We start from the raw sequence: 12,704 nt of genomic DNA on the forward strand, positions 1-12,704 counted from the left end.
TGCCACCAAGGGCATTAGCATCAGCAAGAGGAACAGCGGAGCCCTGAGAATCAAAGCTGCGCATAAGCATGGGAGGTTTTGCTGGATGAGGAGTTTTGGGAGGCAAGCTGGGGAGCTGCAGAGCAACAGCTCTGTGCAAAGGCTCTTGCTGGGGTTTAGCCCTGGTCCGGGTTCCTAAGCCACTGCTGGTACAGATCACGCCTGCAACTCCTCATGTGTAAGTATGAGGAACTCCAGCTACCGTAAAGGCGCTGATGATGCAAGGTTTGGGGGTCAAACGCGAGTGCTGCAGCCACTCTGCTTGGGGTCAGAGCCCTGCGATCACCTCCTGCAGCCCTGCCCCCGAATTTGATTTTCCCACCAAGCTGCCTGCTGGTTTCTGTGGGATGCCCCACAAAGAGGCAAGTGGAGAAAACTCTGCCAAACCCCTTCAAGCTAATCTTGCCGGGGGTCCTGGCGCTTGGTGGGGCTTTACCTGTCACTGCCTTGCTTTGGGATATCCATGTCACTGGTCTTCCCCACGTTCAGCTGAACTGAACTTGCAGCAGCAGCAGCTTCCATCGCCCTCCTGGACTCCTGAGGTAAAAAAGGGACAAATCACGTTCTCTGTCTTTGGCCAAAGTGGAGATAAGCTGAATGCCCAGCACAAACTTAGCAGTCTGCCCTCCCCTTCTGCCCCTTGGCAGCTATAGGTATTAGTGCAGCAGGGTAGAAACCGTTCACTCCAAAGGTTTTGGGGCAGGGGGACTGGGTGTTCAAAACACGATTATGAGCAAATCTTGCCAGCAGCAGCAGCAGCACCTTCTAATAATAATCATCGTAATGATAATGACCTTTGTGAAAAACGACTCGTTTTAAAAATTACACCTGTATTCAAGCGTTCAGCTCACTGCTACTTGAGGAAACAAAGGTTACAATGTGGGATCCAGGCTATTGGGATCTATTTCGATTGAGTGCTGATCTTCCCCCAACGTTTCCAGACAAGCTGTAAGAGAAACAGGCAACCTCACAGCCCGACAGAGATGTCCAGCCCCGAGGACCCAGCAAGCCTTACCTCTTCTTCTTCTCTGGCTTCATTTCTGGCATCGTCCAACTTCTTCTTCCTTTCTGGCATAAGGTCATCCAGAAAGCTGAGCTCGCGCTTTGAGAAGCAGAAATCCATCGCTTTCCGGACAAAGACGAGAGCCAAAACCTTCACGAATAAGAGGGAAGATGCGGTGAGCTCAGAGACGATGCCACCTCTCACTCCAACGCTGCAAACACCCCGCTGCTGAGCGGCGGCAGCTCTTACCATCATGGGAAAGATGATGGCGGCACGGGACACCTTGATGGTCCAGAGCAGGACGAGGCAGGTCAGCTGGATCACCGTGAACAAATGCACCTTTTGCAAGGGCACGTGCCGCAGGTAGATGAAATCCGGCTGGTGTTTCGCTGGCATCCAAAACAGCTTCAAGCGATCAAAGAACTGCAAAATAAAAGGGAAAGGTTGCCGCCTTGGGACTGCGGCAAGTTTCTGGCCCTCTCGAGACGTGGAGGCGGTTTGCAGCATCTCGCTTGCCGTCAGAAATCCTGGATCCCACCGCGTTCCTCCTGGGAGCAGCACCCATTTTCCCTTCGCTCCATCTATCAACCGGCTTGCCCCTGAGAGCTGCCCACCAAACGGCAACTATTCCGTGCCATTCCATTATTAGCATTTCTCGGCCCACTGAATCCCCCAGCGAGGATTTCCACCAGTGGCAGAAACTGCCTTCCCTTTGCACTGAATTCCCCCGCTTTCACGTAACCAAACACTGACCTGCCCTAAACCCTGAAACAGAGAGCGCTGAACTTGCCTGGTCCTCCCAGCCCTATATACCTCCTGTGCCTCCACCAATCTTTTTCTTACACAAAAGAGTTTCATTGCTTGCTCTGCAAGAAGTTTTTCCCATGCCACTGCTTTTTTCCCTGCTGCTACGGAGACAAAATACCAGGGAAACGACATGCTGCACGCTGTAAAAGAGTCCGTACCTGAATTCCTCTGAGCGACGACACACCCATGTAGAGAAAGACGCCATAGAGCACAGGCATTGGTATAAACTGGGGGGGAAAAGAGAAAAAAAAAAAAGAATGCAATCGTTTCTTTCTCCATATTGCATTTTCAGTATTACCACCCTCTTCCACAGGCACTGCCTAAAATTGCTTGAAGCCTTCCAGCTTCCATTCAGGCTTACAGATGGGTCAGGTTTTAACCATTAAAGATTTTGTGCGCACGAGTGAGCTAAGGCTCTGCTTTAGGCTGAACTTTGGAGTTACCTCTCCTCAGAATACTCCTATTTTCCAGAAAGGTTGGAGGAAAATAGGCGATTTCACCCGTGCTACCCTATGCCGCATTCTGTGGCGGTAGAAAAACACTTCTGCCTAATCTTGGGGCAACAGGCAAAGGCCACAGGCCTCCTTTTAGCCTAGAGATGAGATTACTTTGTGGGAGGAACGTGCAAGGAAGCCCACGGGGATGACCTCAGTGTGTTTAGCTCCTGGGAACAGCTGCTCCAGGGCATTTGGGGAGCAAATTGCAGCCCGTAAAGGGCTGCCTGTTTGAAAGAGAGCAGACGTGCTGGTCTGAATATGCTCAGCTGTAACCCATAAACATGGGCGGGCCTGAAAGACACCTGAAAATTCAAGCAGTTGCGTTGCTCGCTTGCCTCGAGCACACCAAACGGCGGCCCGAAGGGCTGCAAAGCCTAACCGAGGCTGGTTCCCACCGTGGGTCAAGCCCCAAGGGTTGGGATCACCCCCTCCTCCTCCGCTCCACAACTAACTACTCAGGCCTGCAGAGAGGGGACTGTTTTTCTGTAACCTCCAACAAGCTCGCGGTTGTCGGGTGGTTTGCATTTTCCTCTCACCTTTAACACGGAAGTGAAGAAGACGGAGCAGCCCATGAGCCCAAAGATCAGCAAGCCAGTGACTCTCTGCTCTCGTATCCCCAGAAACTTGGGTTGTTCTCCTGGAGCTGAGCAGTCAGACTCTACTTTGAGGCTATTCACGTGGGTGATGGACAGGACGGTCGCAGCCACAAACCAGGGCAGCCCCATCACCGAGCACACCCCCAGCATCACGGCCACCACGAAAAGGTCCAGGTGGTACCCGCATCCTTTCTGCAGGCAGGAAAACAAGAAACAGAGCATCCCATAGCACAAGAGCAAGGATAACGTCGCAAGTCAGACTCAAACCCTGCTCGAGCACAGGTCAACTTCTTCAGAATTTAAAACAAGAAATGGAAACAAGTACGGGTGTACGCAGGCTTTGCACAAGCACCTGGCATGAAAATCTGGCAGGAGTTCAGACACAAGGGATATGGGGAGCTTGTGCGATACATACTTCTCCAAAAAAACCCCACCCACAACCCAAAACCACCAAACCGTTTTTTTCACTCACAAAGAAAATTCTACCACTTGCGAGGAAGGTGTGACTCTGAGTTATCCCTGGCAGCGCATCAAAACAATGCATTCCCCGCACCTGCTGCCGCTGCCGTTTCAAAACAAAAACGCGCTTCCATATTGCTCCAAGATTAATTTGCTCCTCCAAAAGGTTGCTCATCTGAACTGCCCTGTCACTTGCTCCCTGCATCATCGTTAATCCAGGAGAGCATCCTGCCACGCAGCCTGACCTTGTCCCAAACCAATGCCTTCAGAAAGCATCGGCAATAAGAGCTTCTCCCCAGACCTGCAGCCCAGAAGGGGCTGGGGCCGGGGTCATCTCTCGCAGGCCCTTACCTTCAGCTTGTGCTCCTTCCTGTTCACAATAACGGCACTGATCTGCTGGTCCATGAATATCAAGATGGTGCAGAGCAGAGCTGGGACGAGCGCAGCCAACACCGTCCACCAAGGGTTGGGTCCTATGGGGTTGATGAACCACCCGCGGTCGTCTCTGGTAGGCTGCAACAAAGCCCACACATCAGCATCGTCTCCCAGCCCAGGCACTCCACTGGCTTTCCTTTTCCCCTCCCTCCCTGTGTCAGAGCACCTCCCAGCCCTGGCTTCATGTCCCCCTCTCCCGTGGGCTTCAGCAGTGCCAGTCTCCTCTTTGCAAGCACCTCTAGGTACTTCTCCTGTAGGTATCTAGTTTTGGGGCCATCTTCTCATTGCCAGGAGGAAGCAAGGCACTTGGAGGTGGAAGAGGAGATGGTCACACCACCAGCATCTCCTCCAGACTCAGCCCTGCCCTGCCCCGGCATCACCTTGTGGCACCCCCACGTGCCAAAACACCCCATTACCTTGAACGTGTGGGGGACCTGGAGCTTTGGCGATGGGATCCCAACCACAAAGTCAAGGAGCACCATGATGGCGATGGTGAGGAAAACAGCAAAGTCGCTCACCGTGGACCGTACCTGGGGCGAGAAACCAGAGGTGAAAGGGGCATGGCAAACAGGGCCGTAACGTGAGATGCAAGAGTTGCGGACATCCACAACATTCAGGCTGGTTAACCAAATCCCACCACCCCTCTGAGCACATGCAGCCTGATCCCTTGCTTAGATACTGTTGCTGTGTTTGTCCCCGTGAGATCTGGTGTCAGATAATAAAAAAAGCTTAATTAGGCGGACAAGGGTTGGTTTAAGTCAAAACCTAAAAATAATAATAATAATATTAAAAATAAGAAAAGAGATGTCTGCCACTACAGCTACACTCACAGCTACAACGGCAACAAGGCACTGAGGCATCCTTTAGTCCTCAAAAGGAACCTCCTCATTCGAATCTACTTTCCGCTCGAGCACATAATGCGCAGAAGGTAGGGAAAAAAAACCACAACCCCAACCCCCAAAACTTTGGGAAACCTGACTTCCTACTACCTGAGGAGGGGGAAAAAAAAAAAAATTAAAAAAAATCAAACCCCAAAAATCTTCAATCTGGGGCAGATCGCGAGGCAGGTGGGAAATGCTACGATGATTTTGCACTCACGGAAATGAGTGCGGGACATCCAAGCTCTTGGAGAGCTTGGCCTGCAAGGCCAACGTTTCCCAGCTTGACCATGGCGGGGCTAATACTGCTTAGTGCTCCAGGAAAGCCATTTTGGGAAACGAGTGTGGAGATGGACGCTGGCCACCATCTTCTACTTACTCTGGTTGGAAAGTAGCGGCTGGTTTTAAACTTCTTCAAGAAGCTTGACAGGGCAAAGGTGGCGAAGAAGAGGATGCAGCACCAGAGGAACACATCAGGCGTGTAGGGGCCGTCGCGTCCACAGGCAGGTCCTTGAAACTCCCCACGCAAATGCCGACATTCCTGGAGAAACAGAGCGTCAGGACACAAAGGCAGTGCACGTGCGGCAGGGAAACCTCGCGTAGCTAGGGGGTTTTGAGGATCTTGGTCCAAGATCCACGACCCTCTAACTGCTCCTGCCAATGGAGATTTATATGTAATGAGCAGCAGCAGCTGAACAAGTGACACATCGAACTATAGAGCGGAGAAACGAGATGTGAGGGGACACCATACCACGCACCCTCGGCACATCCTCTGCCTGCCATTCGAGCAATCGTGGCTAAAGAAGACACCAGAGGGGAAGGAAACACTGGAAACTCTTGGGGAGAGAGAGAGAGGGAAGAGGGAAGGAGGGCTAAAGACAACCATGGTAGGAAAGGAGGAGAAGAGACAAATCGTCCCTTCCCAGGGGAGGGCTCGCAGAACCTGGCCAAGAGGGGATGAAGGCCACCATAAGAGCCTGCCGCCCTAGGCCCGGGCTCTGCTTCCAGCAACAACAGCCTGAGAGGCTGCTCAGACATGCAAATTTATGCATGTACCTACAGACAGCACTGAACGAGAAAGCAAGGCCCAGAGTTACTAGGAACCCATTAAGGAGGCCAATTACTACCTTTCAAGCATGAACTTAAGTCCTACCTACAACTTCTACAATAATCAAACCACCCACTACTTAACCTTCCTCCCAGTCAGAAATACTGTCCGGCAACAGGCTTGAGGGGGACACTTGCTACCTACCCACAACGTTGGGGACCAGGTAGACTGGGACAAGGTGGACTCTCCTCCCGAGGACCAAGCGGTTTTAACAAACCACACGCTAGATTTAAGCAAGGACTTTTCCGAGCAGCACTAGCACAGTTTGAAGCCCATCATTCCCTGAAGGGCTCTGACTTTTGCACCATGCAAATGCCCCTGGACCCCGTGGCCGCGGCGCGAGGAAGCAGTGGCTCGGGGCACTTACGGTCACCGTGAGGTTTTCCCAGGCGATGCCAGACACGTTGATCCCGTTGCTCGCCCAGAAACGCAGCGTTTCGTTGCTGGGATGGGTCGGTGCCTCACACTTACAGCTGGGAGGAGAGAAGCCAAGACAGGGGTAAGGGAAAGGCGATGGAGGTGCAGCCCGCAGATCCTGCCAAGGGGCAGAAGCTTTCTCAGGGGGAAAAAAACCCACTAGTAGCTGGTGAGGAAGTCCAACTTGCTGTGCATGTGCACAGGGTAGGTGTCTCGCAGGTGACTCAGCTTCTCCAGAGCCTCGTAGATGAAGATGATGCAGATGAGGGAGGCAAAGGCTTCTTCCGTGAAGCGGGTGACGTAGCACACCAAACAGCTGGCATCGGTGGCCACCAGCACTATGCACAAGAAGGCGGTCCACAGCCCAATGCACGCCCGCAGAGACAGATAGGAGAGCGTGTACTCCCTGGGAAAGCAAAATGAAACAAAGGCTGCAAAGGCCAGCAAGAGGCCCTGAGACATGCCTGCCTTCGGGGAAAACAGGGAGCAATTCTGGAGCGTGTCAAGGCTGCGGATGGGAAATGCAGTTTCCATGTACTACTACAGAGAGCCTCGGGGCTGTGGTGCAGGGTGTAGACCCACAGGAGGAGAGGCCAATTATTTAGTTACCACTGTTGAACAAGGATCTTGTGTTAACACCTTGGAGGCTGCTTGAGGTCAGGTCCCTCTTGGGCCAGGTGGTGTTCTCCCACATCACCCTGATGCCCTGACACTGAAACCAGCTGGGTTTGCACCCAGTCACCTGCTGCCAGCAAGCTGGGGCTTAATGATAAACCTTATGGCAATAAGGGTGGTTTATCTCCCATCAAAGCCATAGCAACAAAAGGACTGTCACTAAAATCTAGCAACTACCCCTAAGAAACAGAAAAGCAAAGCAAAGCATCTTTTCTCCATCACTGCCCCCTTCTGAAGGCTCTCGCAGCACCCAGCTGCGGCAGCCAGCCTTACTTGCAGAATTTGTAGAGGATCTTCTCAAACACGAGGACGGGTCCGGTGCTGCCGAGGATGGTGAGAGGTTGGCCGGCAAAGAGGCAATACACCACGCCGGCCATGGACGCGCCCAGCAGCGACTCCATGGCACTCTGTCCGGGGAAGAGAGGCAGCCGTGAGTAAATAAATCGTTAGGGAGAAACAAAAACCAAAGCCGATTCACTGCAGCGAGGACTTTGGCCTGACTTTTATCCTCCCCCATGCCCCCCAACAGAGAGAGGTGCTCACTATCTGGCCATTGGTCGCCTCCCCCAGCAGTCCCCCAAAGGTGATGACAGGGGACATGCAGGCACAGTAGAGGAAGAGGAAGGACGCCAGGCACTGCAGGCTCAGACCATCCCGGAAGTCGCTCCAGAACCACGGGGCTTTCCGCTTCACGTCCAGGGTCAAACCTCCAAAGAGCCTGCAGGAAGGAAAAAGAAGAGAGTCTGTTTTCTTGGAGGAACACGGTGACTTTGCTTTGCTGCAGAAGGGCAATCAGAAGCACGGAGTCACTTTCGTGGCTAAAAAGAAGCACTCTCCTTCCTCCCAAATCAAGGAAACCTGCGTGCAATGGTGATGGCTGGGGCTGAGCCCAGCTGCCCAGATCTCCCCCCTGCCCAGCCCAGGGGACCAAGCTGGCAATGCGGAGCCCCTTCGTTGAACCAGCTAACCCCAAAGACCTGCTAGAAGGGAGGGTGCATGCTCAGATTTGAGAAGCAAACAGAAAAAAAACCCAAACTATTAAAGCTCCCACCTTCCCGTCCGCTGCAGTTCAGGGCCACTGTGTTTCTCCAGCGTGCTGTGAGAAGCACTGTCGTCAAGAGCTCCTGGCATCTTCCTTTTTTCCTGTTAAAATGGAAGTAAGATAAAGCTATGGACTTGTAACCGCTGGCTTGTTTTGCTTCTGGTCTGCCTCTGTGACTGTGTCAGAGTGGGACCTTGTGAATTTGGGCCCCTGAACAGCATCCCCAGCCGTCCCGCCCGTCCCCCTCGCGCCTCCCACCTGCGAAGGGACGTTTTTCGGGGGCTCGATTCGGATCGATGGATCCCACTCTCCTGGCGGCAAGACCGTGACCTGATCCAGAAACTCGTCGATGCCAGCCACGAGGTCAGCCCCGTTCTTGGCTTTATAGGCAACGTCACGGAAAACCTGCCAATGGAAGACAACCTGGTGAGAGGACAACCCAGCTCGGAGGTCCTAACCAGTGCAATAAGCTCTTGGCTAAACGCAAGGCTTTTTCCCCCAAATTTCCTGCTGGAAAGGGCAGGAAATACTCCCCCAAAAGGAAAAATCTGTGCGTCAGGGCATTTGTAATCATCTCCCCCACGAGGCCCCCGTCCCCCATGGCACACCATACCCTTCTGCTTAAAGAGCAAGAGAAGTTTGACTGGCCCTGGCAATGCCACCACTGGGGACAGCGTGCTGGGGACCCCGGCAAGAAGGATGAGGTGCAGGATGCACCCCGGGTGGGATTTCAGCCTCCAGGATGTGGGGTGATGCAAATCTGCGTGTTCGCTTTGGGGTGAGAAAGAGGGCTGGGCTATTTGGAGAGCTGCGGGCAGCTGGGACAGCAAATCCTCTTCCTCACTACTTCAGAGACAGGGAGAGCTGAAGAAAGGCAAAAATGACCCGGAGCTATCTCATCTTGTCGCACCTCATCTGTCATGATAGTGGCCATGGACCTGCCGATCTCATGGTACTGATGGGCTTTTCCTTCTGGTCCAAGCAAAACAAACAGGAACCTGGGCAAGAAAAACAAAATGAGAGAGAGAAGAAGGTGTCCTTGCTCCAAGAGCACCCAAGGAAAGCCCTGGCAGCTCCCAGCCCGGAGCGTGGCTCAAGACGGGACACGTAGGCTCAGCGACGCCGTGATGAATTTGAAATTCTTCAAAACCGACGGCAAATTTCATTTGGGGGCCAACTTTCATTACAATTGGCCGATGGGTTTAAAAGCTACAGCAGGGAATGGAGAAACGAAGGCGAGGAGATGTGGGTGGGGGAAACGTGCTTGCTCCCCCTCCCACTCGCCTTGTTCCCTTGGGACACCAAACTGATGCCTGCAACTCGATCTTTGGTTGGGTGTCTTTTTTACGGAAAAAATTTGCGCTTCTCATTCGCACCTTGTTGGGATGGGAACTTCCGTCATGCCCGAGAGGAGGACAGCCGGGCTCAGGCGGACAAATGCCATGATGGGCTGGTGAAGGAAATCCAGCTCTCCTACGAGCACGTTGGATGCTTCAGCCCCGGTGGGAATTTTCTTCATGAAGTGCAGCTGCGCCTGGGCACGACAAGCGATTTTCAGGCAATTACCCCAAAAGCAAAGCCCACAGCGCTCTGCAGCACACTCTCCAGCCAAGTTTGCAAGAGCAAATCTGGCCCTAAAGGCGTGAGAAAGCTACGAGTGTCTCACCTTGCTTAAATCCGTTGCTCTGCTCTCAGGGTTCACCCCATCTTTAGCTTCTGCAGCGGTGGGAGAAGGACAAGAGGTGATTGTTTGGGCTGGTAGGAAAAAGAAAGACACTCAGAAAGATGGACGAGGAGCAACTGGGACGCTTCTCCTTTGCCCGGACAAGTCTAATGGGGCCACAGCCCTGCAGAAAGCCTCACCTGGCTTGTAGAGGAGGTGCAGGTCTGACTGCCTCTTGCTCACATCAGCAAACGAGCAGACAGCGGGCAGAAGGTTGGTTGTCTTCTCGTTCTGATGGTGGTGCTTCCTCAAAAGGACTTCTCGAACTTGCGCCCGCACGTGCTCGTCAAACTCCGTGGACTGTTCTTGCTGGGCCAGGATCGTATCTGAGGATGGCAAAGGGAAACAAAGCCATCAGAGCAGAAACCCCAACAAGTCCCGACCCCCAAAGCCCCCAGGGAAGGCTGTGCCACACAGGCTGCACCCTAATGCCGGCTCAGCCTTGCATAGCAAGGCCTTTTAATAATGTTCAGCCTTTGCAGCCAAAACGAGAATTTTCTTCTGCTAAGAAACATGGCATCCAAGTGCTTATTCATCATTCCGCTAAGATAAATATTTCCCATTCTAAATGACGCAATTTTCTTGCCCGACCTGGCCTTTCTGACTCTACACGTTCACCCAAATTATAAGCGATCTATAGCACAGACGTTCCCAGAGCTTCCCGTGCTGATGGAGTGCAATTTGCCGAGCCCAGGGAGAAACGTGCTAAGAACGGCTCCGACTTCTCCAGCCCTTGAAAGGGCTGAATGGAGACCTGCCGCCAGTCAAAGATAACTTCTCCAAAGCGGCTTTTGCAATTAACTTCAAGTATCTTCCCCACAGAAATACACTGCTTGGTCATCGCCAGATAAACTCTGCCTTAAAACTCTTACATGCTGGATCTTAAGGCAAAAGCAAAAAAAAGAATGCGAGGAAACAGCTTGTAAGAAATAGTTCCTTTAAGGAGGTTCAGCTCTTACGCAGACTCTGTATTTCTAAGAGCAGCCTGCTAAGCCCTGACACACGCTCCTTTTTGGCTGCAGAATATTCTCTAGTGGCTTCTCCAACCCCACAAACTGCTTTCAAAAGGACCCCGCATTGGAATAAAAAAACGGTGCGACTGTTGCATGCCCAGTCTACATCCAAAAACAGCTCATGAGAAAAACACAGTGGCACTTCTGGAAAAGGACGTGCCATTGGGGCAGGGTTTGATTTGGGAGTGAAGAGCACCGTGGCGAGCTGAGCTCGGCCGTTCCCGGAGGGATGCAGCGCCCATGGTACCTGCAATCTCTTCGATGCTGTTGGCACAAATGTCCAGCAGCACCGACCCGTTGCTGATGCAGCTCCTCAGCTCGGAGAGGCTGTGCAAGGACAGCGTGCCAACGTAGGGCTTGCTCCAGCGCTCGCCGCCATCTTCCACGTCCTCCTCAAACTTCAGCCACCTGCGGACATCGGGTGCGATCAGCCCCATTGCAAGAAAACAGCCCCAGCTCTGCAACCCCTTTGACAGAGCCACGGGGTGGCAAGAGGAGAAGGCTCCTCGTGCCGCCACCTGCAGCTGCAAAAGCTTCGCATCCTGGAGAGGAGAAAGCAGAGCCCACGGGCGCTGCCGGTGCAGGGACTCCTCTCCCACCGCAGCCAAGCAGCAGGGATTTACCTTGCCGTTTCCTTCCACTCGCCATCTCGGCCCTCTTTTACACAGATCTCATCCAGCTCGGAGAACAAGTGGTGAGGGAGGTGCTGCTCGTCCTCCTTGCTCCTGAGAATGAACTGCACCCGCTGGGACGGGGAGCCTGGGGGCAGAAGGCAAAGACCCATCCCGTTACCGCGCCTGAACACAGCTCGTCACGCTCACGTGCAAAGTGGCCATCAGCACCAGTGCAGCCATAAACACTGGGCTGGCCCCTCTCCTCTGCATCTGTCTGGGCTTGCACAGAGCCGTGGAGAAGGAGAAGCATCTAGTCCACCTCTGCATGAGGATGGGCTGCTTTCCTTCCCCACATTGCCATTTTTAAAGCCAGGATCCCTCTAAGGAAGACGAGCCTAAACCCATTATGCATTTAACTGCATTAAAAAAAACACAAACAAAAAAAAACAACAAAAAAAAAGAAAACTTGGGAAAAAGAGGGTGTTGCTCAATACGGCCACTTTCCCTCGGAAGAACAGCAACTCACTCAAACTAGCCACGGGGACCTGCTTGCAGAAGGCCCCAGCGCCCACGTTGCCCCCAGGAGTTTAGCGAATGCCGCGGTGGGACTTACAGTGGTAGCCCTGCTCCATCGGGGCAGAGTCCTTCTCCCGTTCCCCTTCCCGATGCTTCTGGCTGTGGCGTCGGTGATGCCGGTGGCTCTGCCTAACCAGTGGCATCCGCGCGCCCACGTACAGGGTCCGGTGGCCTGCGAAAAAGCAGCGGTTTTTGCAGCACTCTCGGCATTGCGGCAATGGTTGAGGTGGCCGGTGCCTTGCTAAGCCACGGTTATATATCCCAGGAGCAACGCCAGCTTCCCTGAATGTTATTTTCACTGGACCTCCTTTTTTCCAAGCCTATTTTACTCGAGCTTTGCAACAACACAGCAACAACAAGTGTTGGCTCTGGGTCATCTAAAAGTGCCCCCAAAGTATTGGACCTCTTCTCAAATTCCAGCTTCGGCTGGACAACACTCAGACTTGCTCATTAAGCAGCAACACAAGCTAATTATTTTCAAAATCTCTGTATGGCACGAGGCGACAAGAGACGATCAAATCAGTCCCATCGTAATGAACTCCAGAACAAAAAAAGAAAATCACAGCCCCGCGTCTGCAGCCCTGAAATGATTCTCCTGACCTCTCCAAGCCAGGAGCAGCCTCTGCGAGAAAAAAAGCCATGAATTATCGAACCCTGTGGCTACAACTCACACCGTGGCCTCCCGGGGGGCTTTTTCCCTCCGTTTAAAAAGCCGTAATAGTAAAAAACGTGACAATAACTGTGCTGCTTCATTGAGAAGCGCGGCACGTTTTGCTGCACATGATGTGACACCCGACAAGGCACACAGGAGAGACTTTGTGC

General features: G+C 53.0%; 2 protein-coding genes across 2 annotated transcripts; both read right to left on the reverse strand.

The window, feature by feature from the left end:
- Positions 1 to 1,006: 1,006 nt before the first annotated feature.
- On the reverse strand, positions 1,007 to 4,696 carry LOC142027825 (electroneutral sodium bicarbonate exchanger 1-like). The gene is made up of 6 exons (XM_075022027.1): positions 4,667 to 4,696; positions 4,253 to 4,366; positions 3,753 to 4,097; positions 2,883 to 3,134; positions 2,008 to 2,076; positions 1,007 to 1,465 (listed from the first exon to the last, which is right to left on the reverse strand). Exons 1-6 carry the CDS (start codon positions 4,694 to 4,696, stop codon positions 1,007 to 1,009), a joined length of 1,269 nt encoding a protein of 422 aa, XP_074878128.1.
- Positions 3,946 to 12,490, reverse strand: LOC142027828 (electroneutral sodium bicarbonate exchanger 1-like). Its single transcript, XM_075022031.1, has 14 exons — positions 11,908 to 12,490; positions 11,316 to 11,451; positions 10,940 to 11,100; positions 9,820 to 10,005; positions 9,623 to 9,711; positions 9,333 to 9,490; positions 8,867 to 8,954; positions 8,215 to 8,361; positions 7,966 to 8,057; positions 7,458 to 7,632; positions 7,188 to 7,321; positions 6,400 to 6,645; positions 6,190 to 6,295; positions 3,946 to 5,255 (listed from the first exon to the last, which is right to left on the reverse strand). The coding sequence occupies exons 1-14, from the start codon at positions 12,023 to 12,025 to the stop codon at positions 4,914 to 4,916; spliced, it is 2,178 nt and encodes a 725-aa protein (XP_074878132.1). The 5' UTR covers positions 12,026 to 12,490; the 3' UTR covers positions 3,946 to 4,913.
- Between the last annotated feature and the right edge of the window lie 214 nt (positions 12,491 to 12,704).

Source organism: Buteo buteo, unplaced genomic scaffold (genome assembly GCF_964188355.1).
Source record: "Buteo buteo unplaced genomic scaffold, bButBut1.hap1.1 HAP1_SCAFFOLD_59, whole genome shotgun sequence".
Taxonomy (NCBI): Eukaryota; Metazoa; Chordata; class Aves; order Accipitriformes; family Accipitridae; genus Buteo; species Buteo buteo.